The 27,854-nt window shown below is 40.8% G+C and overlaps 1 protein-coding gene across 1 annotated transcript in view; it reads left to right on the forward strand.

Annotated features, from left to right (window-relative positions):
• The window catches only part of grik4 (glutamate receptor, ionotropic, kainate 4), a 113,385-nt gene extending 90,535 nt beyond the window's left edge, over nucleotides 1–22,850 (forward strand). The window contains exons 10-19 of the mRNA XM_020918083.2: nucleotides 1,536–1,643; nucleotides 9,241–9,444; nucleotides 12,306–12,419; nucleotides 18,363–18,472; nucleotides 19,367–19,540; nucleotides 20,068–20,233; nucleotides 20,850–21,075; nucleotides 21,757–21,885; nucleotides 21,968–22,086; nucleotides 22,461–22,850. Of these exons, the coding sequence (XP_020773742.2) occupies nucleotides 1,536–1,643; nucleotides 9,241–9,444; nucleotides 12,306–12,419; nucleotides 18,363–18,472; nucleotides 19,367–19,540; nucleotides 20,068–20,233; nucleotides 20,850–21,075; nucleotides 21,757–21,885; nucleotides 21,968–22,086; nucleotides 22,461–22,850 (1,740 nt within the window). The remainder of the gene's footprint in view (nucleotides 1–1,535; nucleotides 1,644–9,240; nucleotides 9,445–12,305; nucleotides 12,420–18,362; nucleotides 18,473–19,366; nucleotides 19,541–20,067; nucleotides 20,234–20,849; nucleotides 21,076–21,756; nucleotides 21,886–21,967; nucleotides 22,087–22,460) is intronic.
• Nucleotides 22,851–27,854: the final 5,004 nt, after the last annotated feature.

Genomic DNA, 27,854 nt, shown 5'->3' on the forward strand with positions numbered 1-27,854 from the left:
TCCATGTGCGTTTTTGGTGGTAAGTCCACACCCACCCAGTCTTATTAGCCTCTTTGTCACCCTCAGGGCTCAGGCCTGTTCTGATGCCCGCTGACTCAAAGAACCAGTTCCCACCTCCCACACCTCTGCGGCCTGACAGCTGATTGTGGACGCTGATTGCAGAACACCACATTTCAGGTTTATTTTTTTGGTTCAGTAATGGGAGCATATTCTGTGTCTGCCTGTGTTTTCTTCTGGCCATCGCTGACAGCAGCTGTACACTGTGTTGTGCTCTGGGTATGAGCTGGGCTATTTGTGCGCTAGGTGCTGTTTACACCGGAGAAAATGAAAGACCAGGTCTTTTTGATCACATACTCTCAAAGGATATCTTTGATTCAGCCAGCTCTTTCTTCATGTCTCCCACTGCATGCATCAGACTTCATCATCAATTTGAGGAAAGCGCTTAAATGGCCTCCAAAAGGCCTGATCACCATGAAAAGAAAGCGATTCTCACTGGTATTATTGGACAATTTAGCCTTGAAATAAAGTATGAGCAAGCCTTGACACTTGTTTATTTACTGTGCAGCTGTTTCATGTACAGCTTCAGTCACTGGTCACTAACCAGCTGGCTCTCTCAAAACAGCCTAGGCATACACTAGTGCTATGTTGTCAGTCATTACATATCTTTCTCAGATTTTGCCCAAAACATGGCCATTTCCACTGGCAAAACTCAGCAAACTAATAAATACCTTCAGTTGCCTTCAATTATTACCAACTACTACCAATTTCATGAGAAATTTTCTCAGAATTTTTCACATGTTGTATAAACTTTGGGGTTTTGAAGTAACAGAAAATGCTCTGTATAGGACGATTACACTGTACAATGTACTGCAAGGCTCTAGAGAAAGGTTTTTGTGGAATATAAAAATATCAACCTTGGTTTGAGTAGAAGTATGTTAAGTCTTCCTGACATCTCGCAAAATGTGGAGGAATTTTAATGCAACCCAGGATATTATTTCAGTTTATAATGGAAAACATGTAAATCTTCAAGGTCACATTGTTCAAAGTTTTGTTGTTTTGAAGCATTTTTTGTGTTTGAAGCAAGGTGAAAATGTGCAGAAAAGAAGTGAAAACTCACATCCCTCTGCACTTGTTTGCTGAATGGAGTTTGATGGTGACAAAGTTGAGTGTGTTCTGCCTGTACATGTGAGCACACTGTGGAGCAGGTAGGACTGTGAGGTGAAGGTGTGAATCCCCTTTCCAGCTCTAATGAGGAGCGGGACGAGGGCTGAGGCTCTGCAGGACTTAGCTGTAATTGGCTTAATGAATGCATTCTGTTGCCTCTGATTGAACACATGCCCTGAGTCGGCTCTGGGAAGGGGACATTGCCTCATCTCTCCTCACTCTAACTTTGGTGATCTCTCAACTGCTTCATCTCCTCTGAAGGTCACTTGGATTGTCCTATAGAAAAGACACGCTGGAAATTAATTGTTTTTATTGGCTTAACTGGTACTAGCTGCGGCTTATCTAGTTGTATGTTTGTGTGCTCTTTGCAGATTGGCCTGTGGCACTCTGAAGATGGACTGTCTATGGAGAGAAAGCTTCCATCAATCAACGTGACAGAAACCCTCTTCAACACCACCCTGACCATCACCACCATATTGGTAACAGCGTCACCATGAGCACATATACAGACAGTGCTCCACATGAGCCTGACAGCCTCCGTTTGACAAGACAATTACCATATCAAAAAGCCATTTGGTTTTTTCAGATCTAAACTGGGATCCTCTTGGGGATGAGAGGAAATGATGCTGTGCGATTGTTTTTGCCCTGAGTGCTTTGGATGAGGCTGCATCACAGTGCATCAGTAGGAGAGCTAATAATTCAGCATGTCAGCCTTTCTGTGTCTGTGTTGTAAATATAGATCCTAAGAGTGGTATCGCAACTCACTACTGTCACCACACACAACCTGTTAGCATCACTGCGCTTTCTCAGCCCTTTGTTTATCAGATCACATGTTGCCAGCACTACTACTCTATTAAGTGCAAAAGGAACAAAATGTCTTAATTTTCTACAAATATAACACTCCCTTTAGACACACATGCCCACTTTTCTAGTTCTAAATAACAGAGTTTCTAATTAGTTTTTGTTAATGAAAGGTCACTGAATATCCTTGCACTTTGAAGCAACAACCTGTAAAATTGACATGTTTTCCTCCTGTGAAAACAAAAACACGTGTATGGAAGACTTTATTAAAACTATATTAAAAGGCCTCTAAAAATCAATACAATTCTCAAATATGCCCTTGGCATTTGCTCTTTTTATTGTTCCACTAAAAGCAAAATATCTAAGGATTTTAAGTCAATAGAACAGAACAATCTTTCAGTGTCGGTAGGAAAGAAGGCAAAAACAATCAGAACAACATACTGTAAAAGCTTAGATGCCAGAGGAGGAAATGAAACATTTTTGCTTGTGTTCATGTACAATGCAGTGTTATGCTGTTCACACACAGTGGCACTGAGGAAAAGACCACAGGTGGAAGTGAGGGTTGCAGACCTGAGGTTGTAGAGGTAGGATTAGGAATTAGTGCATCAGCGAGAGACCTCATGCTGCGTTCCAGTACTTTAAGTACTATCAATATTATAACTGTCATCTTTTTAATTTTCACCATACACAGGGGGCCACCATGTTGGATTTTCTAACTCCAGCTCTGAAAAGATTTCTGAGTATAAAAGTTTAGCATCACAGGGCATTCCAGTTGTTATGCACAAATCCGAATACAGTTGACATTGCCATAGACGCCAGATTGTGTTAGTTTGAGCACATACAGAGGGATTGGGATTATAGCATTTGAAAGAGGAAGGATTTATTGATCTTTTATGAAAAGGGACACTGGTGTACAAGAGGAGGGTGCAGAGGACAGGGACAAACTGTAATGTTCTTTCGTGAGTTCTATTAAAACAGGTTTACTATAGAGATAAATGCCTCAATTAAAAACAAAGAAGAAAAATACAATACATATTTTACTAATTTCCTAACTGCATACAGAATTTTCACATCATTTCCTACTGATCCAATTAGAGAGGTGTTTGATCAGGGTCTTGTGTAAACCTGGTGCTGAGCTCTTATTAGCGCTTTTACAGTAGCTTTGAAGCTGATGTGCCGCTGTACCACATCAAAGAGGATAAATGTCTGTATGTGGCAACAGCAGAGAAACAAACAGATTTCACAGCACTTACATGCATTTTATGTCTTTCTTCTCCACATGATAAACACATGGACCGCAGCAGTGTGCACACAAACCTGTCACCGGGCGCTCCTCCTCCTTCTGATGAATCCGATAAGACATAAAGTGGCCTCTGAGCGCAGGCAATTGGCCCAGTGTGTTACTCAGAGAAGGCAGGCTTATCAGCTGTTAGAGAATCAGGGACAAACGCGCTGCCACTAGGCTACTGACCAGCCTCATTGAAAGTGATTGGGATTCAGACGCTACGGTTCATTTCACTAAAGGAGGGAGGGCAGAGCATGAGAGGGGGTGGGACAAATGAGACAGTGTTTTCACAACACAAAGAGGCCGTGGAAGAAAGAATTGGTTGAACACAGAGCTTTGATTTCACTTTGGAGATATAGAGTCCCCAGGCCCAACTTCAGACGCCACCAAGGAGCAATTTTCGGTGCCTATCACAGCTCATTCATCATGGTGTGATTGCTGTGTCGCTGTTATCTCACTTGTGGGCGGCAGACGGGACGCAGCTGAAAAGCGCTCTAAGAATTCCTTACCTGTAACTGGGCTGGAGAGTGGTACTTCCTCCCCTTGTGTTCATAGACAATCTCTTCTAATGTGTGTGCGCTGTGTGTGAGCTGTGTGTGAGCTGTGTGTGTGGCTGCAGTTTCATTACAGTGCATGTGGCTGTCCCCTCCAGGTTCACAAACAGCTCTGGGAAAAAAAGAAGAAAGCAGAATTGATTATGACTTTACTGCAGGGCCACGAGCCATGTGTTTGTAATCATTGATTGAGTTTGTTACAGGCTGTGCCCTGGCCCCACTGAAATAATATCATTACACCCTCACTAGTCATACTAATGGAAAAGCAAAAGTCTATTTTGTGCTTCCTCCTTGTTAAAGGTCCTATACTACACAAAATTGACTCTTGTGAGCTTTAAGCCATGTTAGAATGTTGTTACCTCCTCAAAAACATACCTGGAGCTTGGAGTTTTGTTTCATTCACACATGTTTGAGTAAATTTTAATTATTAGTCTGTCAGAGCTGAAATTATCCAAATGATTATAATGAAGGTGTATGGAGTTTAAAAACACAGTGGAGCACTTCCTGTATTATCATATAACATCACAAGGTGGAACAAAGTGTTCCAGTGAGAGAAGCCTAAATATGCAGACTTTATGTGTTGTGAATATGTAAATGAAACTAAACACAACTCCAGGTATGTTTGTGATGAGGAAACAACATTATAACATAGATCAGAATAGAAATGGAAATAGAATTGAAATAGCATACTATGGGCTATTTAAAAATGCATGCCTCTTTTTTTGGAGTAAAAAGGGTTGATCTGTTCTTTTACATTTCATTTTCTTTGTTCCCAGCCATCTAACTAAGAAGAATTGCTCTTTATTTCAAACCTCCAACTAAGCCCTTAGTCTGCTAAACATTTCTTAATGAAATATTTAGGCACAATGTGGACCTCAATTTAAGATTCTAGCATTAAACTAAAATCACAGTGAAATAATTATGAGAATGGCAAACTCAGTGTTTCTATAAGGCCACAAGCAAATTATTAAATAGCACTGGGTTTTAATATATCACTTATTTAATTAGGCCCTTAAAAGCTACACATGCTCAGAGCCTCTGAGAAGCACAGCTCCACCGTCCAGTCCTGTTAAATTTTAAAGAGCCTACATGGAGCCGCAATGGACCTTAAGGCAAATGTCGTGTTAGATCTAGCAGTTAAATTTCTATTTTTCTGCAGGATCAAAATGGTGAAAATGTATCGGAAGTGTTTCACGTTTCAAAAATCCCTGTGCACCTTATTCTCTTCATGTATGAACTTTATATTTAAAGATCTTTCAATATCCTGTGCTGGGATGTGGAGACACCCAAAGGTGCTCTGTGGTTATGGTTCTGTCACCTGGATGGGTGCTTGTCAGGGCATATTTTAAGTGTTTTGCATGAGCCAAACTTGTCAGTTTATGTGCAGGCAACTGTACTGATTTAATACTTAGAGTCACAATGGTTTTGCTGTGCTATGCAAACGAAGGGAAGAATTTTCCCTAGATTTTATCCTTATGAAACACAGCACTTTCCATACTTTTGTATAGTTAGGTTTATATGATTCTGTGAGCTTCACAGAAGGCAGAAGTGCTCCTTTTGGACCATTTTCTGTTATTTTGCTGTTATTTCGGAAGAGCAACTACAGCTATAGCCCCTCCATAGCAATTGTGTTTTCATTTCACCCGCATAGATGTAGTTTGAACACATTTTTGTGGGACATTTCATAGAAAAATAAGCTCACACTGTGAAAGATATAGAGCAATATAGATGACAAAACAGAAAATTACCAATGACTTTATAAGTGATTCTGCTGTGTAATTAATTGCTGTTGATTTGTACTTTTCTGATGTATAGATATATAGAGCTGTGTTGTCACACTTATTTATTCACTTTTTTGTGGGATTCATTCAGGTGACCCAGTAGCATACTGAGTTGTCCCATGGCTCTTCTGTTTGCCAAAAAAAATTTTTGCGCAGATCTCTACTAGCCATACATAAGCCACCTCTGTCAGCTTTAGGTTTTCGCCTTTCTCCCGTAGGTATAAAGGTTTTTGAGCATTAGCAGATTTGGGTACAAAATTATTTGTTACTTGTCAACAAGCATTTCATATAGAATCTATGTGCCACTAAATTACTGTAATGATGTAGTGGACATTGGAGTGCAATTGTAAATGTCTGGTCCAGTTTAGCTTGACTGGCGTTGGACTTAGAGAGGACCTGTGAGTTGTGAAATTAGCATTTATATTGTGGCTTATGTACACTGCAACATGAGGACTGAGGAGGTGTCATGGTAAAGCAGGAGGTGATGTAGAGCAAAACAGTCAATACAAACAGATGACTCCGTGCCATAGTTGCCTTTAGAAAGTCTTTTGACATGACAGGCTTTTAATAGCAGTGATCTATATGTGTACTGTCACAAAGACATGTTTGACAAGGCAAGTTCATAGTTTTAAAGTAATAAAGAAATCAACACTGAATGTTTTTACAAGAATATAATATATAATGTATAATTCAACCATTAAAACATAAACTGTGAAAATTCCACAATATCCAGTTCCACAGTTCCATATTAAAGCCACCATAAAGTCTATCACCAACAACTGACACTTCATTAACACGTACAGCAATACGGCTGCTTACTGCCATTCCAATAACTGCATTGTTCTGCTGTGTGTTGTGCCTCAGGCTATTGTCAATAAACATGTAATCTTTGGATCAATAAAATTCTAATATTGTATTTGTGCCACTAAGCCACTGCTGCAGGATGCAGGTATAGTGCGTGCTCCTATATGGCCTTTAAACCGTTGCCATGACAACAGTTTGCCACAGTTGTGGAACTTGACATGCTCTAACTTCATGAAAGTTTCCAAATTTAGTGTGACTACTATTTCTGTCTTGACTCTAAGGGAAATCAATCCCAAGTCAACCAGGCTGAAAGCAAATTTCCAGCTGTGGCAATGACAAAACAATTTCAAGTTGTGTTCCACTTCTTAAATTGGCCTGCAACAGTCAAAAAAAAAACACTCGCAAATAACAAAACAGATTTTAAGATGTTACATTGTGGTGACAGTGGCATGAGTTGTTTGCTTCTAAAATGGCAAACTTGTGTTTTCAGAGTCAGAAAAAGTGCTTTGATAAAAAGACTATAACATTACCTTGTAACTTCATGAACAAAACTTTGCATTTTTTATATTTGTCAGACATGGAGACCGGTTAATCACTGTTAACATTGTGCTGCAAGGAAGTTATTTGCAAACAGCTGCACAGATACATTTCACACATTGCTGTTTTATGTGATGTATGAAGCCCAGACAGTCTCTTCTGACAGTTGCATTATTTGAAAAATGTACCAATAAGATTTCCAAAATAAGGTCTCCAAAAACAATGCAGCCATTCCCTTTAAATCTTTGCACTACATCTAAATGACACTCCGAGGTGTAAATAAAACAATTCAATGGAAAGTGGTTTGTGAAAAAGCAGGTGATAAACAGGTGGGTGTCTGTTTGGGATGGTGAGGCCAAATGGCTTTTGTCTCTATTCACTTTTTTGCAAGATGCGCTTTTCTGTTTTTATTACCACAAATCTCCATCTGTCTAAAACCTATAAACCTGCGATGAACTATGACTTTGAAAGATTGTGCTGCCGGTTCCCCTCACTTTGTCCTCAAAAACAGGGGTTGCCACATTTTTCTCATCACCTCAAAAATGTATTTCTTTTTTTACAAATTAGTTTAATTTTAGACTGAACTAGTGCTCAAATCTAAACCAGGACTAAAGCAGGTGAATGAGCATTACCTGGACAATTATTACCATTGATACCAGCCTGCATCTCTCCATAGTGCAATCTTTTCACTTGTTTATACTTCTTGACAGCAGGGACTTAAAGTGCCTATGACAGGTTGGACTACTCACTTGAGTAAACACACTTAATCCATCCATCCACCCATCCATTTTCTTCCGCTTATCCGGGGTCGGGTCGCGGGGGCAACAGTCTGAGGAGGGCCTCCCAGACTTCCCTCTCCACACACACTTCCTCCAGCTCTTCCAGGGGGATCCTGAGACGTTCCCAGGCCAGCCGAGAGACATAGTCCCTTCCCCAGGGCCTCCTCCCGGTGGGATGTGCCCGGAACACCTGCCGAGGGAGGCGTCCAGGAGGCTTCCGAAACAGATGCCCGAGCCACCTCAGTTGGCTCCTCTCAACGTGGAGGAGCAGCGGCTCTACTCCGAGCTCCTCCCGTGTGAGTGAGCTCCTCACCCTATCTCTAAGGGAGTGCCCAACCACCCTGCGGAGGAAACTAATTTCGACCGCTTGTATCCGTGATTTTGTCCTTTCAGTTATTACCCAAAGCCCATGACCATAGGTGAGAGTAGGAACGTAGATTGACCGATAAATCGAGAGCTTCCCCTTTTGACTCAGCTCCCTCTTCACCACAACAGTCCGATACAGCGACCGCATCACTGCTGATGCTGCACCGATCCGCCTGTCAATCTCATGCTCCATCCTCCCCTCACTCGTGAACAACCGGGTCTAAACACACTTAATAATGTAATAGTTTAAGCTAAGACGTTACTTAAAAAATAACTTTTCCTATTTTGGCCATATTTTGGGTTAAAATTTTTACTTCCTGGTTGGAAATCATGACATGTTATGGAACAGTTACCTATCAACCACATTGTACACTGGGCCAAAACTCCTCTAATGGACACAGAAAATTATGATTTGACAAAAAAAATGTTCCATACAATAAATTGTGCTGAACTCTTGGATAGGATTCTACTCTCTATTCTAACTCTCTAGAATATAACTTTTTCAACTTCTTGATTGGTATAAAAATATAATTTATATTTCCAACAGGTATTATCCCATCAACTTAAGTAAAGATTAGATAATTGTAAAAACCCATCCTACACACTTTACACAGTCTTCCTTAGCCACAAAGCACATTGGTCTACAGTACAACTGAGCAACTTATAGACAGAAAACATTTACGCTACCATCACTCCCACATTCTTAGCAATTCTAATGTATTCCTTAGAGTTTTGAAAATTTCAATAATTTATGTTTTCTAAAATGAATATTTAAATGTAACAATTGGCTCACTCACCACTCAGTACATTTATCCAGAGACCAAACAGCAGCAGGGCTTATCAAACTGAAAATTATTCTTTCAGACAGTTAGCCTTTTCTTACAAGAGCAATGAGCTGTAGAACTCACTGCCCACTGAAATAAAGCCCATGTCTGAGTTGAAAATATTCACTTCCTGGTTTACATCTTAGGTCAAAATAAACCGAAGTCATTTCCATTTGTAAATGTCGTGTGAGTGAGTGACTTTAAATTATATTATATTTATTATATATATCTGTATTGTGTATTATTTCAAACTCCTGCCTGACAAGGAATGGGGGGCACAAATGTTCAATTATCTATTTAATGGCACTGTTAATTGTATTGTATAAATAATATTGTCTTTTACAGGAGAATCCATATGTAATGCTACGGCAGAACCACCAGGATTTGGAGGGAAATGACCGATACGAAGGCTTCTGTGTGGACATGCTGAAGGAGCTCGCAGAAATCCTCAAGTTCAAGTATCGCATTCGTTTGGTTGGAGACGGACTGTATGGGGTCCCTGGGGCCAATGGCACCTGGACAGGCATGGTCGGAGAGCTCATCTCAAGGGTAGGGCAAAGATCACTTTAATACAATGGAATAATCAGTTGTATACAAAACATGCCATATAAAATCCCTTTGTAAATGATAAAACTATTGATTCCATGCACGTTGTATATCCTGTGACTCATAATTTATGAATGGATTTCTATCGCTTGTAAAAGTCTGAGCAGCACTGCTTACCATTATGTCCATGCAAAGCTTCTATGCAGGTGTTTCCCTCACACTGTAACAGCAGGCAGGTCTTATTTATGCCAAGCAGGTTTCAGCTGGCAGATGGCCGTAAGCTTACATCTTGTATTTTTCATACAGTTTCACAGGCCCTCAAAAATGACCTTAACAGCTTTTGCTTCAGAAATGAACTATTTTCTTGTTCAATTTCAAATCCACTCTTTCAAAACTGTGCATATGTCAACAACAAGATGTCAGTGGTGAAATGTGAAAACTGAAAAAAGCTAAAACAGGACTAAACCAATATGTTATTATTTAAATCAGTCGAGATGCAGTATGTAGCAAATTTAAATCATCCCATCTGACCTTCAGAGCACCCAGGCTTGAGCTAACGCATATTCATGACAGCTACTTGAGCGGCAAACTGGCAGACAAGTGGAAAGGGGCAAACCAAAAGTCAAGACATGCTTCAAACAGATTTGTCATGGGATGGGAGACATGTGCTAGCATATACTATGGTGGATAGGTAGGCTAGGCTAGTGTTTGGGTTAGAGATTACGTGAGTGGATAGGACATAAAGAGGATTATCAACAGAATGCTAATAGGCACGTTAAAATGCATTTGCAATTAATAAAACATAAACATAATGTAAAGGTGTCAAAGTTTTAGTGTAGGAGATTATTACTCTTTATATATTGTTCACAAATAAAGTTCTAAAGTCTAGAGAGTGTTGTTATTTCAGTGTGTAGCTGATTATCCCAGGTGTTCTGCACTGGAAAGTCAAATCAATTGATGCTATAGCCATGACCTTATAAATAAATAATATTATAAATAAATAAATTACAAATATTTCTTCAATTACCTCCTGCTAAACATGAAGTGAAAATAATCTCAAATTCCACAGCAATAAATTAATATTCATATAAGTCAAATTTTTGGTTTACTTCATGCTTAGGTGTCCATCAGATTTAATTGGGTTGTCATGTGGTTGTGTGCTAGAAACATACTGTGAGTGACCAGTCATAAAATAAGTATTATCAGGAGACAGTTATACTCGTGCTGTTTGCCCACAAATTGTCAAAATCAAGGTCATGTTTTACAAGCTCAACATTGACAATGGAGGAAAACTGTGAAAGTGTCCTTCAACACTTGCCAGGCAGACATAAATACGATCCCATAGAAGCAGTATAAAGTATCCACTCAGAGGTATACTCCGACAACAGATACCTGTGTCTCTGCCAGGAGCACTCAGGCTGAACCCTCTCATTGTATGCCCGTATTAGTGTGAGAAGGGCCATGCCAAAGGTAGAAGTTCTTTAGACCAGACATTTGGCACAGTGTTTCTTTTTGTCAACTGCCTTCTAAAGGTTGTTTTGTTAAATTAACAAGAATAAACAAGAATAAAACATGTTTGTTTTAAATTGTTGCTTATTAATTAATTCAAACATTTCATTATCCACATTCACCCACTTTTCAAACTTCTCTCCTACTGAAGTGATAAAACTAAAGTTTTTATTTAATCGTTTTGTGTCCAAAGGAAACTGGCTCAAAGCTGCATTGACCTGCCATCATTGTGCAGTATGTTTGTACAATCGTAGCTGAAGGCACTGTAGTGTAGCGAGAGACAGTAATCAATATTAATATTCTATTGTCACATAAATATTTTATCATCTACTGCAGCTCAAAGTTTATTTTTCAAAGATTCACTGACATTTTTGTTAGAATCGCCTGAGCAGCCGCTCCCCATGCACGGTTTGCTATGGGCAGCGGGAACGGGCGATCAGACTTTCAAAGGACCGAGAGAAGCATAAAAGATGTGCACGAGGCTGGAGACGACTGATGATGAAGAGTCAAAGCCAGGGCCCGAGGACAGAAGCACACAGCACCAGAGCGGGGTTAAACACACCAGTGTGACTGCTAATTGAAACAGGGGACAGGCCTTAATGAGGCTTTCGGGACAAAACGGGATGTGTTCTGAAGGTTGAGATAATTGTCAAAACAAAAGATCAATGATGACTCACATCTCTGCAAGTCAGATGCGCCTTCATGAATGTCATATGTCCCTCTCCATTTCCTTGACACGAAAACCTTTGGGGCTCTTGTGAATTTTGAAAGCATCCTCCCACCACACATACACACACACACACACACACACACACCACACACACACACACACACACACACACACACACACACACACATTCTCTGCTTTTCCCTCTCACTTTGCCCCAATCCTCTTAACTCCTCCCGCACTGGACAAAAACCAATGCATAGCTGCTTTAACTCCATGCTCCTCTGGGAGGGGAAAAATCCCTTGCAGTTGCACTTTACTGGCCTGTATTATTAGTGTGGATCCACCCCATATTCAGCATCTACTGACCATTGTGAGTCTCTAAGTGTGTGTGTTGCCCGCCTCTGCTTTGTCAAGTGATTTGTCATGACACTGTTCCCTTGGCTGGCTACAGTGGCTATAGCCTCTCACGCCCTACACACTTGCTCTAAGTGTCCGTGCTGGATTATCCTCGGCACTGATAGAGCTATTGGCAGACAAGAAGGGCTGTAGGATACAATGGTGATTATTGCCCAAGTAGGAGACAATGGGCCTCTTTCTTGTCTCACGCATATCTTATTTCTTGGTTCTTTGAGTAATTGAGTGGAAGTATATCTGTGACTGATGTAATGTTTACTTGTCATTTCAGAAAGCAGATTTGGCAGTAGCAGGGCTGACCATCACAGCAGAGCGTGAGAAGGTCATCGACTTCTCCAAGCCCTTCATGACTCTGGGCATCAGTATTATGTACCGTGTCCACCTGGTGAGTTTTACCACCTTAACAGCACCCTCCCACTCATCACAAGCACCCACTTGACAACTCGCGGTTGGCCATGTCTAATCGCTGGAAAAGACTCCCCTTTCCCTTTTGGCTTCATGTAGTCTCTGGTTTGAGCCTGTCTAAATCCATCCACAAACCCCACGTCCCCTGAACGTTATCGCTGCTTTAGTTCTGAGCTCTTCCACTTTCCCTTCATGTCTGGAGAATACTATATATGTTCACCCTTCTTTTTCTGCACAGCACTCTCTCTTTCTGTGTCTAAGTACTTCACTAGTCTCCGCCTCCCTCCTCTTTGGACCCCCACTTGGTCAGCAGCAGATGGTGTTTTACTCCTGGATGAATGTAGCACTTTAGAAGATGCTCTCGCCCTCTGATTTGGTCCTGTTCACTTTCCCCTTTACCCTCGTGCTCCAGCGCAGTAACGCAGTGCAGTGTTGAGGAGAAATGAGCAACTATTTGGAAAGCTGCAGCCCCATTAATCATCAGTCCTCCCCCAAAAGCCAAGGTGACATTGGGGCTCAGTATAGCACTGGCTATGGCTAGGTGTTTTGGCACAGATCCAAACTTTAGTATAGTATCCCAAAACAGCATTTTTTCACAAAACATTATTCGTCGTAAACCTCCTTTTATCATATCTCTATATTAGCTGCTCTGTGCTAATAGGGCTTGCAGAGAGGCACTCAACTAAGCACCACAGTTGGATGAATGGATCGATATTTGCAGCAGGTGCAGTGGTAAATGGGATACTGGGTGGCCCATCACGACTCTAGTGGAAGGCAGCACGTTGGCAGTTTGGGGAAGTGTAACAGGGCTGACGTTGTCTAGGGCTTCCACACCAACTCTCAGGCTACAAGGTCGACAGAAATGCATTTATTATTGAGATAAGACGTAAGCTGTGAAGAGTTTGATAAGATATGAACGATAGCAAAGAAGCTAAGGACACTTTTTTTCTCCTAAACCCCTCCCATCCAGTTTGTCTGTACGTTCAGTTCACCCTTTGGCAGTTTGTAAGATGAGTCAAAGTGGTACCACAATTCAATATTACATTTGTGTGACTGCACTTGTTTAGTTCTAATCCACTGATCATTGATTGGCGACACTACAAGGGGCTTTGCTGCTTATTTCAAACTTTAAATGAAAATTTCAGCCTGATCAATAGGAATGGAGATTGCCATCAAATAAAAGAGTCTGGTGGGTATTAATTACCCTTGCATAGCTGATTGTTTATCTATATTTCTCCACTCTGCCTCTGTTTGTGTGTGTTGCTTAGCTACACAACCATAAAAATACACTTTTAACAGCAAGAGCAAAACCAACTTTGAACGATTTAACATAGTGTCCAGAAGTAGAAAAAGAAATGTTTTCCATTTAATACACAAAACATAATAAAGATAAACAAATCCAGCACTTCATTATCGATACTGTGAGACAAGTGACAGTTTTTGCACAAAGTGTTGTTATTCTCTAGAGGAATCAGTGCCGCCTTGTTTACTCTTTCTGAGACTTTCTAGGGCATATGACTGAAATGAAAAATATGGGAACAAATCACATTGAGCTTGCAGCTTGTCAGCAAAAGACCAGCCCTAACTGTGTCAGTCGTGCAGTGTGCCTGCCTCACTGTTTCACTGTAGAGGAACTTGTTTCTTGCACATTTTTGGCAGGACTAGTATTTTGAGGAGGGCATGTAAAGCCCACTGGAACACAGAGGAGTTTGGGGTCATATAAATAAATTGGATTTGAAATCAAACAATGCACAACAAAGCAGCTCTGTTTGCTCTTGCCTTTAGTGCTGTTACCTCTATCTTTATAACCCAATGTGCAGTAAAACCATCTTCCCTTTGCTCTCGGGTCGATTACATTTGTCCATTTCCATAATTTAAACATATTGCTCATTTTGTGAGATAGTAAGTCAAACGTATGCTACACTATTATGGAGGGAAAGGTGCTTAATTAGACACAGGAGTTAATTAGGGTTGTAAGCCTTGTCAGATGCAGCAGCTGCCCGTGGGGTACAGCGCAGCATACAGAGCTTTATTGACTGTGCGGCCACAAATGACCCCGTCTAAAGTACACAGCCCTGTCTATGGATGCACCTTCACGAAGTCTTTAACCGCCCAGCAGCAGAGAAGTGTTGTCAATGTGACCTCATGACCCCAGACAAATCAAATGCTCTCTGAAGATTGCCCCTGCAGTTATCACAACAAATGCAGTGCCTGAAAGCCTCCGCACAATTAGAAATACTTACGCCACCTCTACAATCAAACAACCAGGGCTCGGGAAGGTATGGAAGACGAGAGAGGCAGGCCCACGGTGTGAAGGAAAGGCTGAGAACTGTGAGCCGTGGAGCAAATAGAAGAGTGGGAATGACAATGGGAAGTCTCCTTCAGTAAGTTCAGTGTACAGACAGGCAGCCACAGGGGGCAGATGTGTGCTGTGAATACAAAGAACCGCCATGACTAGGTAAAATCCTTGACTGGATAACCTCACCAGCTCTTCCAGCCATAGCCGCAGAATCCAAGCACTCCCCTAAGACTTAAGAATGAAGGAGGCAAGACACCACAAGGACGATGCAAGGTAGAATGAGCCAGGCAGCTGCTTATGCACAGGCTAAGAGGGTGAGGCCAAGTATATACAAGCAGTAATGGCCATCAATAGCCCACCATTCTATTATGTTCAGAAATGTCCTTGTAAATGGGATCATTAAGGATGTTTCAGTCATGTACTGAGGCTATGGTCTTTGTGTCTTTTCAATTGCAAATGCTTTCTCATCATCATAATGTGACAATATGATCCATAATGAAAGATTCTTGATCATTATAATGGCATCATCTGAAGATCTAAAGACTTGTAACCATATTCTGTGATACTGAGTATGTTTTCGTTTTTGTTTTTAATAGAAGAGGGACAGTATAGCAAGGTGGGTTGAATCTCTTATGTGTAACATTAACCAGGTGGATTTATTCATATATGGTTTATGTATTTGAATATTCAGCCAATAGTAGTGAAGACCTACAGATGGAATTAATACTAAAGGTTCAATACCTAGCTCCAAATAAAGGTGCCTAGGATAATATTTCTGGCTTGACTATATTGTGCATTGATAAATTTTGAAGAATTGACCATGTTTACAAATTTAGACAAGGTATTATAATTTTATAAGAAAAGGATTGACAGATGGGAGACAAAAACAAGAAGGTTTGTCTAGACCACTAGAGACACAGAATAGCCTTGACTACTATAACTCCAGCCCAACACTATTCTCAAATGCTTATTTTTTATTTGTTGACTTCATTAAAGCAGTCTTCAGGAAATATCTGTTAAATTGGCATATTAGCCATGCCTGCAGTGAGCCCGTGCTGTTACATAATGAAGCCCTGACTGTTTACCATTCGGGGACAGTGGGTTACACCAGTTTGCCCGGGCACGTTCTGTTTGTGCCCCCATTTAAATGACTGACAGCCTTGACAGCTGCCGACGCAAACAGCCGTGCACAGACCCCCGGTGAATACAGAGACAAGTGAGCTCTTTCCAATTGGCTGTTTCAACAACATTTGACTTGACAGCACCTGTAGTATAATTAATTACACCCAGACATCTATTTGTCATTGATAAGTGTCTTTTGTTCATATTATTTCAGGTGTAATTAATATCTGCTGTGACACTGAACTTTTAATTACAGTGCAGAATCCAGAGTGCGTTCATCAGTCCTTCTTCACTTCTGCTCCCTGCGGTAAATTGGAGACACTCTGTCGACCCAGCAGCTCTGTTCTGTACAACAGGGGAGGGTGCCCGGAAAGAAAATGATAGATATTGTTTTTCTTTTGTGCATCATTAAAATCAGCCCTTTTAATGCAAAACTTTAGTTGAATAGAAAAAGAACAGGAAGAAACATGCTCCATTTTGCGTATGTGTTCACCATTTCCATTCAGACTTTCTGAATCTCAGTGTGCTCATTAGTTTCCTCGCTGCAGACCCACCACAGATAATTTCTGCTCCAACTCTTCAAAAATAAGTTTAATATTAAAGCAAAAGTATAACTGCATCTCACCTCACAGTGGGTCCACTTTGAATGTCTTCACTTAATTCTGTCTTAGTTCTTATACATTATTGGTGCTAACACTTACGCCGCCTATAGCAAGGGGGTCCCACAAGGCTGCAGCCCTCTTAATCTTAATAAAATGCCACCTTTGTGGGAAGTTAACATGTGGACAACTGGGGTAAGCTGCTAGCAAATTGCTGGTTCAGCATGCACCAGACTGGACAAGCAAACAATAGGGCATATGTCAGCGTATATCACAGTTACCCCAGTAACCCCAACAGCAACAAGATTTAGCTTTGTCCTGGAACTTTAACAATGTAGCATTTTATAATGGCCATGTGGTGTTCAGTGCACCAGTGCTTGATGACTGGCATTTAGACAGCTAACCAGCTTCATACACTGGTAATAGACTTTGATATATATTGACATATTGACATGGACTCATTCATTTCTTACACTCAATCTATTCTTCTGCACTTCAAGCCAGTGTCAAGTTAATGAAATTTCATCACCTCAGAGTGTAAAAGGACCTTCTTTATCATAACAATTGCCCACCAAAATAATTTCACCCTCTCGCAACAAATTTAATTTCAAGGACCTCCGAAATGTATTACAACAGTGTTTTGGCATGCACAAAGTCCCCTATGAGTCTCTAATTGAGTGTTTTGCATAAAAGTGATTTGGCTATGTTCAGGTGAGCTTAGAATAGGCGATAAAGAATTTCAACACTATTGAAATCCACTCTCTCATTACTGCACGTAAAAAGTTGGTTGTTTGATCCCCACTTCAATTTAAGTGCCCTTCTGCCCCTGACAACCGCTTCTATTTCATGGTCATTACCAGATGTTCCCATGCTTTAGTCTAGCCCTCCTGTTGTTGCTGCAGCCTCAGTCCATATGTAAAATAAATACAACACATATAGCAATAAGCACTGCATTATTATTATTTGGCACTGCTTCACTAGTAATTGGTTTCATTTGGAGGACAATAGCTGTTGTGGCTGTATAATGAAACACTGAATTAGCCTCTATATTCCCATTGGTTGTGATGCTGCCCGCTCGATTTCAGCCACTTTATCTTCCCAACCACTGGTTACAGATCCAAACATACCAGCAGCCCACAGCCAGCCTTTTGGTCTAAGCCTAAGCTATTAATCTCTCCCCTTTTTTCTCCCCCGGATCAGGAAACAATGTGCTCCTAGTGAAACAGTAAGTCAACTATAGGTCATAGCAATGAAATTAGGTTTAATGTTGCAGTAATGGTTCAGCTGATTAGTTGACCTTATGATTTGTGTTGTGAGCTATTCACTCAGAGCATGGACTGACTGTTTTGGCCTCCCGCTGTGGAAGCAAAGAGCCATAATGCGATAATAAACCTAATATGAAGCCATTTTTTGAGAAATATAGTTTTTATCTGCGATGGGTTATCTAAATGTAGTCAGTCTGTTGACATTTTACGCAACACTGGCTTTCATATAGCAGAATGTTGATCTTACTGTTTACATGCAAATGAGATTCCAATAATTATGGTGTTATCATTTAGGACAGAGCCAGTTCCAATCACATCAAAATCCCTTTATTTACTGTCCCAGTCACCTTTTTATCTCTTTCCAAAATTACACAGGCAGCACTAAATGTTGCTTAACACTTTTTGAAACAGGGCCGCAGGCAAAGGCATCAAGTCAAAGATTCAGCAACATTTTCTTTTTAATTAATCCTCATTGTACAGATGTTATAAAGCGTTATAAAAATGCTAATGAACTCCTCCTCACCTTTCAAATTCAATGGCAAAAGTCGTTCTCTTCTTTTGCTTTGAACATGTGATCAAAGTGGTCCTATCTAGTGGCCTATCTAGTGTTTAATCTTGACAATTCTTGTGTTTTCCAGGGGCGAAGGCCAGGATACTTCTCCTTTTTGGATCCCTTTTCCCCCGGTGTCTGGCTCTTCATGCTTTTGGCCTACTTGGCTGTCAGCTGCGTGCTCTTTCTTGTGGCCAGGTACATAGCTTTGTGTGCTCAGGTAAAAGGACAAAAAAGTGACAAACAAAATGGTGTTCTTTAGTGAAACCACATGAAAGAATATTCAGGTGTTGCTTCTTACTCTCCATTCATGTTTGCCTTTCACAGTTTAGTCCCTGAGGTGTGTCTCAGCATAACATTGCCACCTGCTGGCGTCATAGGAAATTGCAACAGACAATATAAAAATAATCATTTACCTTGTGTACAGTGTGTTCTCCTGTTGCTATTTTTGTAACGGAATGGACATGGGAAGAAGCTGTTGAGTTACTTTGATATTGTTCATGTAAATCTCTTTTCAGTGTCAATTAATATACTTAATTGCTTATGGTGTAACTTTTCTATTCGGGGGTCCACTACCTGCTTGACTCTATTGAGATGTTATTTCTTTACCTAGAATGTTCAATAGTATGGCATTAGACTTACCTATCTTGCAATTACTAAATTAAAGGTGTATTTATTCCTCAAAAATACCCAGATTCTTACTGTAAGCGGGGTTGCCTCATCACAGATCTGACATGTAACTTGGCCTGCTTGTCTTCATGGAGACTGCAAGTTGAATACCATACTGTGGAACATTAGGTCAAGAAATCACATCTCCATGGAAACAGACCCTCTAAAAGTTACATAGTCCACCTTTAAATACTATATGAATCCTTGTATACTTATTCAGACTATATATACTGCTTGCCAGCTGATTCTATAAAGAGTGTCTATGGCTGACAAACAAAACTGCAAATAGAAAAAAATTATATTTAGCAGGTTTAGACCACAAGCCCAGGAGAGTTTTGTTTGGTCCTATCTGAATACTACTTGAATTTTGCTTGTGTTTCCAGTCGTACTTCCTGTCTGTAAATCTATCTGTGTTCTTTGCAGATTAACACCTTATGAATGGTACAACCCACACCCATGTCTGAAGGGCCGCTGCAGCTTGCTCATAAACCAGTACTCTTTGGGCAACAGCTTCTGGTTCCCTGTGGGAGGCTTTATGCAGCAGGGGTCCACCATTGCCCCTCGAGCTCTGTCCACACGCTGTGTCAGTGGAGTGTGGTTAGTATTTGCTATTTAAATAACCCGAGTATATTGTTTATGCATGTCTATAAATAGATGCCAGATGTGCTTTACCCCAAGGATTTTGTGATGCATTCAACTTTTCTAATTTTGATTTACATAAAAGTAATACAAATCTGATGAGTTTAAGGTGATGACTTCTTGTAAAAGTCAGTGCTGTAGTTGACATAAAAATTCTTATTTTATTTATTTTGAATAGTGTTAATTGTTTGTATTAAGGATCAAAGTTCATTATCTAACACTGACTATTGGTCTGTATTTGATGTGTATTATAAATATGTGTGCTACTTTTCTTAGTATGACCCTTTGTTACGTTTCATTCAGGACATTGTCACATCGTCTTCATTCATCCATCCATCCTTTTGACTGAGATCCTCATGATCAGGTGCACAGCCTCTTACACATAAAATCATCCTCCCTTTGCCTGTGGCATCATTCTTCATTAGTCCACTGTCCCATTTGCATGTTATTTTCTCAATGAATACATATGTACCTTTGCTCCACAGGTGGGCTTTCACATTAATCATAATCTCATCGTATACGGCCAACTTGGCAGCATTCCTGACTGTGCAAAGAATGGAGGTGCCCATCGAGTCCGTGGATGACTTGGCTGACCAAACTGCTATTGAGTACGGCACCATGCATGGAGGATCCACTATGACCTTCTTCCAGGTCAGAGGCCACTGGCCTTTTGCATATGATGGATTGTCTAGTTAATTCTGTGAAATTAAAGGCACACATGCACAGACACACACACACTCCCCTCAGAGGGAGCTGTGATCAATGGGCCATCAGTGATGTTATCGTGCACATCACCTCTCTGTCCTTCCTCTAGTCTTCCTTTAACCACAGGTTTTATCCGTTTTCTGTCCGGTCTTTGCCACAACCATTCAATATCTCTCTCCTCAGGGAGAGGTGGCCTTTTCACGTCTCACACACACTCCTTCATCAGTCTCTGGAGATCTGACTTCACACAGGCAGCACCAACTGTCAGAGGAACTGTCTATTTGTGTTACACTCATTAAAAATGGAGCTGAGGAAGAAGAGAAGTCAGCCCCCGTGTATTGTTCTCTACATACGGACTCGAACTAATTCAATGCAGACAGGCAAATAAAAGAAAAGACATAAGGGGTTGAATAAAGATGGTCTCTGAAACTAACAGGTCCTTTTAAAAGAAAATAGCACAGGAGGAGGAGGCTATTTCTTGTCTTTCTGATAGAACTTTTGAATGCAATTGCAGGACAGATGTGTAAATGCATTTATCTATGAGGTTCATTTGTGTTCACAGAACTCCCGTTACCAGACATACCAGCGCATGTGGAACTTCATGCACTCTAAACAGCCCAGTGTCTTTGTGAAGAGCACTGAGGAGGGCATCGCCAGGGTGCTCAAGTCCAACTACGCTTATCTTCTAGAGAGCACCATGAATGAATACTACCGCCAGAGAAATTGCAACCTCACACAGATCGGAGGCCTGCTGGATACTAAGGGCTACGGCATTGGCATGCCATTGGGTAAGCTCCACTGACTGGGAACAAACTAAAAGTAAAGTTTGAAAAGTAGGACTTAACATTCAAGAGAGGCTCAGGAAAACACAGAAGACAGTAAAATGGAAGAAGAGAAAAGTTTGGCTGAAAAGTAAAATGAAAGCAGAAAAAAGCCTGAAATCACTTAATATTTCATAAAGAAGTAAAGATGGGGGAATAGGAAGCAGGGGTATTAGCGGAACACCTCAAATGTCACATTGAAAAATAAAATTGAAAAGTAAAGCCCCTCCATTAGCTGCTACCATGGGAGGAAATGATGCAAAAAGTAAGTCAAGTGTGGAAGACTTAACACTGCCAACTGTGATGCGGGAAACAGGGACAAGAGAAGGGAACTTGACACAGGGTGACACTGGTCTGAAGTACTAGCCCAAATGTTCACTTTATAGTAGTCTGTAGACAGGTGACAAACCAAATAAAACATAATCAAAACATAATTAATTTCAATTTTGTTGATTGTTAAACAATAATTAAATCTGGAGCATATTGTGACCTGTAAAACACAATCCAAAGCATCTTAATCTCTTTTAACTGCAGCAGATGAATGCCATTGTGCACTTAAGAAGCAGTTGAGAATTAATCTGTCCCATATGTGAAACTGGGCTGATAGAGACTGGACAACTGTAAGCTTCTCTCCTCTCCATCGTGCAGGGTCAGTGTACCGCGATGAGTTTGACCTAGCCATCCTTAAGCTGCAGGAGGACAATCGCCTGGAGATTTTGAAGAGGAAGTGGTGGGACGGAGGCAAGTGTCCCAAAGAGGAAGACCACCGCGCCAAAGGTCAGTGAGCGCTACATCCACACACACCTAAAGTTTGTTTGCTTTCCCCATTTTTCCTCATTCTGTCTTTGTGTGATCCCAGGTCTGGGAATGGAGAACATAGGTGGAATATTCGTAGTGCTGGTGTGTGGCCTGTTGGTGGCGATCTTCATGGCGGTGCTGGAGTTTGTGTGGATGCTGAGGCAGACTCCAGGAAACGAGGTGAGCGAGGACTTTGTGATGTGTATCTGTTTTGTCTCCCTCTCCCATGAGCCACAAATCCCCCACCCACACAGGCTAGGCTCGTCAGATTGTAATCAGTACAAAAGAAAAGACACACCTAATGTCTGTCACTCAGACCAGTACTGACACACACACACACAGACATTGGGTTTAAATATTGTTCTTTTGTAATATAATGTTTATAGTGTGCGTGATGATAGACGTACATGCATATGTATATTCATGTTTCCATGGTTACCTGTGTAACCTGTTTGGTGGGCTGTGCTATTGCGCTGTATGAGTCAGTCAGCTGTCTGGTCTCTGTTCCTCTTATCCCCCTCTCCCCATGTCTCTCTCTGTGTGTATGCCCGCAGCAGTCGGTGTGTGAGGAGATGCTGAGAGAGCTCCAGGGGATTGTGCTGTGTCGGGACAGTCTTCAGGTGAGGAGACGGAGGGCAGCGGCCATGTTGAGACCGCGGCCCCTGGCCCTGGAGGAGCGGCGAGCCAGAGCAGCTGCTGTCAGCCTCAGTAATGGCAAACTGTGTGCGGGCACAGGCCTGCCAGAGCCCCTGTCCCACAGACTGGCTGCAGAGGCAGCACTGGTGGCCAGAGGCTGCAGTCACATCCGCATATGCCCCGAGTGCAGACGTTTCCAGGGGCTAAGGATGCGCCCTGGAGGGGCAGCCGAGACTCTTCCCTCCCCCACACACAGTGAGGAGAGCATAGAGTGGGACAAGACTACAAATAGCAGTGAACCTGAATAACAGCGCGACTTTCCCAGAGGCCAGCTCTCTGTTACTTTCCAGGGATATGAGATCATTTGGGATTTGATTTCATCCTCTGTTCAGAGTTTGATCTTAAAGGTCGACCTAGAGCTGTGGACTGTAATGTCCTTGGGACTACAGCCAACAGTCACTTTTCAGAATCTCCTTGGATGAATAATTTCCTTGGTCATCCTAAAAACTGATGAGTCTGTCTCATTGTGGTCTGTCCCTGTTGGCTCTCTGTACCGTGAAAAAGAGGGGGGACAAAAACTGCTACCAGGCATTTGTACTATGCAGTATTTTCACTCATTTATCATTTTGCTCTTTCTTTCCTTTCCTTTTTAAATTATTTGTTGGGATATTGGTACGAAGTTTTGTTACTGTATTTTCTTATTTGTCAGTTTATTCTGTGAACATAACTACATCCTCAGAGGAGGAGATGAAGAAATGTTCTGTTATCCTTTAAAAGTTTTTATTTTGAAAGTGCCAAATACCTACGAGTATCATCTTGTGGCTGAAGATGTGCCGCAGCCTTGTGACAACACCAACTCAACCTAGAACTCTCACAAACAGACTTCTTTTATAGTAGTGATATTCTATTCAAATGTTTTATGGTGGAATCTCTGAAAGACAGCCATGTTGTTCCTGATGGGTTTAATCAGCACTCAGAATGCCTGTTATTTATCTTTTCCTTTTATAATTTTCTTTCCCCCTGCTTTCATTTCTTTGTACAAAACTTCTTATTACGCACTAATTTACAATTTCACATTCACAGTGGGTTTATTTGAACTCAAATTAAGATCTAAGGCGTGAAGAATTCTGTAAAGGGCTAGAAAAGATTAAAACAATACCCCTTTTTTTATTTAAAGGTAGAGTGACTAATATATCTTTGTCCTTTCAAAATGTATCTCTCCTTTTAAATGGATAGTTACAAAAACAAGTACATATAAAATGGCTTTAACGATAATGTCTGGTTTTCCCCTCCTATTTACCCAGATTTTCTTATCTGTGCTGCGTCAGTCACGTTCAGTCTGCCCAACAGGTTCTGTCAATAACTCTGTGAAAGTAGGCCACCAGAAAGCAGCATAGCTCAGAGGCACTGGTGCTGTATCTCTCATTCTTTTTTCTCATTTTTTTTTCTCCATCATCATTTTCCAGCTGCAGGTTGTTCAAGGTTTTCTGTCTGTTTTTCGTTTTACCTTACACCCAACTAGGTAAATATTCAGTTGAAACTTTCTGTTGCCTCCATGCCAACACTGATGTAACTTGAATCAATTGCACTGGACTGAATTACAATGTTTTACAAAGGCTTTACAAAAAGTCACTCTGTTAATCTCTCATGCCCTGGGCGAGATTTGTACAACTTTTCTTTTCCAATTCAACATGGAATTTATTTGACAGTTTGGATATTGTTCAAACTCCCACAAGAAAAACGTGCATTTGAGAAGGCATTCAATCTCTACTGAAAAAGAAACTAATGGGAAATATGGAAATATGTGTACATCTAATCCATCTAAATTCCAGTAATGAACTTCTGTTGTCCCAGAAAAGGTGCACTCAAATTACAATGGCACACGCCTCCACTGTGTGCCATTAATATTCCACATGCACATTTACAAACTTGCATTATTTTGGGAGAAAAACAAAAGTTCATCTCCAGCCACTCGATATCCTCAGAGTAGCGAGACCTCTCACTGCACTCTGAGCCAACTTCTTAAAAACATTTACAGGGGTGTTAAATCAAGCGTAGTTGGGACTAGATTGCCAATTACCCTGAATGCATGAAGAGCAGTCGGCTTAGAATTAAAACAAATCCCAATGAAACCAAGTGTGACCTTCGCTGGGACCGTTCACAGAGACACAGGCTGGTTAGTCTTATTTTATGTCTTTATGTCCATTAATGTTTTTTGTTTTTTTTTAGTTTTGTTATGTTCTTTTTAAGTCAATTTGTAAAATATTAGCTGAGGTCCTTCTGTATTTTCCACTTGTTCTGCAGACTTGTGTTCTTTTTCAGTGTACTGTTTTAATATTCAGACAGGAGAAACATTGCACCTGTTTAGTTGCGACACACTGTCATTTGAGGATGTACTTCTTTCTAGCTGAGTAAACATTACAATGGTTGAGCAGATAAGACATCTACCTCCAGTTTCTCCCTTGTAACTTGCTAATCATCGGTGCACTTGTGAATCCATGCGAGAGCAGTGGAGAATTTGTGTAGGCGGTGGGGCTTATGAGTTTAACCTCTTGCTCGTGTGCTCCATCTATCACTGTGATTTTTCTATACTTCATATTGCCTGCATATGGTTCATGCTTTTCTGCTGGATTTCCCATTGCTCTCCTAACAATACCCCAGACCACCACAGCATTAGACATGGCGTGCTATCAGCTCACCCACCTGTGTGTCTCTGTGCATACCCATAGCACACAGACCACCTGTATGTCATGGCTGTGTCAGGTTTATTTGCTGCTTCTGCCTGTGCAGCTCTGGTTCATAAATTAAGCGCTCCTCTCTCGACTCCGCTCCTCTCCACTTCGCTGCTGGATTTATGGAGCCCATGATGAGCATTGAGTGCCTGCAGAAGTGTGGGAAAGTCTACTCATCTTCCCAAGCGGAACTACTTGTAGCATTTAAAAATGTCACTGATGGTCAATGGTTATTTCAACATTGCAATTTATCATTCACAATCCATTGTTAAACTGCTCACCCAGGGAATATTCTGTTATCTTTAGGTTTTGCAAAAAACAGCCACACCTGAAAAAGAAAGGAGCTTTTATACACTTTTAAATGACATTTTCTTGTTTGATTGTCTTTGTTTTATGCTGTGTTTTTGTTCTGTATCTTCAGTACTGTGCCAAGTTTTTGCAGGGGGTTAAAGCTGTGCAGAAATACTGTAGGTGAGCTGGAAGAACAGGCACAGTCCTGTTTTACAATGGTAAAGAGCTCCAAAACCCTTAAATCTAAGGACAGTAATTAATCCTCTCATACTAATCAGCTCCTTTATTCACCTCTTATGCCTGCAGTTGAGACCCTAATTTACAGATTGCTGTGTTCATCTCATTAAAAGAATAAATGGCTACACTTTTAATTTAAGCTTTCTATGCTAATAGCATATTCCACACACCCGTTAAACTTTGCACAGCAGTGTACAGGTATATTTGCTTTCCTCTAATGAGCACACTGTTTGCAATGATGCATTCGTAAAGCATCACATTTAATCCCTGAAATCATGAATTACTGCCTGACTGGTCCATTTTTACAATGATTTTCTGGCAATTAAAGGTAAAGGCTTTTTGCTGTGCTGTGAGAGTACAAGAATCCTGTCTAAGGTTAGATTCTGTCAAGGCTGTTATGGAGCCTTTTGTTCGTTGACAGATGCTGTTGGAACATATTGACCAAAACATCTTGACATTGTTTGTCTTTCAGAGAAATAAAATAGAGCTTCATTACTTTGTGTTCTGTTCCTTACTATCCATCACTGACTTGGTCGATGGTTCGCAGATGGGGAGGCATTGATTGGCGAGTTTCGTGTCTGCATGGGGGTGTATTTTTTATGTGATCGGGCTGTGGGAGAAAATCACAGCATAAGCATCCTGACTCATCTGTTGAAGGCCACCTTGTTGCAGTTAAGACACAAATCAGACAAGTGAATGTTCAGTTCCTCGGGTATTCTGCAGCAGGAGCATATCAATCAGATGCAGATAAGAGACGGGTTTTATCACCCACATACGCATACACCTCGCTGCTTTTCAGATGAGAACAAAATAATTCAACTGTGCTGAATGTTGCCACAAAATTTCTCTTTTGACCTTGAAATTGATTTCTAATTTTAGCTCAAATATGCATCACTTTCGACGCATACACTTGACGCAGCAGCATCTGTCTCCGAGCAGAGCTGACAGCATAAACAGCCTCTCCATGCTTTAAATAACAATTAGTCCATTAATCATATGCCATAATCCTGTGAGCAAGGGCGGCACAGTTAACCATTTAATACACGAGAATGCTGTACTGTGAATCAATAGACATTGTTTATGAGCATTATAAAAAAAATGTCAATGAGAAGAAAGTGATTAGCAGAAAAATCTTTAACCATTCAAATAGTGTGTAGACTCAAGGCATAGTTACAAAGATACAAAACAAAAACATGAGTACACAAGTATGTAAAATGCTACTGAACAACAAACCCTCAAACAAATGTGTGTTTTTAATGAATGAATTGTCTGTAAATCCCTTATCCCTTAAACCAACAATTATGTTTCACAACTAAATATGGTTTAGCATTTACTTATTTAAAAAATTAACCATATCTAGATGCTCAAAATAAGCAGGGACACAGATTTTCATAATTGATTGTTGACTAAATGGTTTTGCTGTAGCAGTGGGTATGATCCACTCCGTAACAGACTAAACAAACACAAGCACTGGCTCTCTGGGGGCATTAAATCCTGGGGCTTTGGGGAGAAAGCACTGGTCTACAGATAGCAGCCTCTTGAGTTCGTCTGTTAATTGGTCGTTAGAGCGCAGAATTATCTAAATCCTCCAGTAAATGATTCATTACTTCACTAATGAGTATCTAAAAAATGTTCTGGACCATGCAAAAGAGCCACAAATGACAGCCCTTCAAGTGAAATCTGCTTATCTGGCACCTCCATGGAACATGAGGTTGGATTTAGACTGGGGAGGATAAATCTTATTTCCTGCATCATTAACTGTCGGATAGGCTGTACTAGTTCAAACAAAATTACCTTCATGAACGTCTGCATCTTTCAGGTCAAGCTTTTTTGGATCTCAATTGTTAGACTGCCTTTTTATATTATTAGGAGGGACAGAATTCATGGACAGCACACAATAAATCAAATACAATACATGCAGAAAAACAATGCAGTGATCTATTTTATTTGACATTCTGGCATAAAGGGAAAAGTACATAAATAGTGAATTGCTACATCTAGTGGCAAAAACACCACATTACATCAATAATTTTGCCAAATGAACTGCCTTTT

This window comes from Boleophthalmus pectinirostris, unplaced genomic scaffold (genome assembly GCF_026225935.1).
Source record: "Boleophthalmus pectinirostris isolate CB_2022bp ecotype Guang Dong unplaced genomic scaffold, ASM2622593v1 HiC_scaffold_9, whole genome shotgun sequence".
Lineage (NCBI taxonomy): Eukaryota > Metazoa > Chordata > Actinopteri > Gobiiformes > Gobiidae > Boleophthalmus > Boleophthalmus pectinirostris.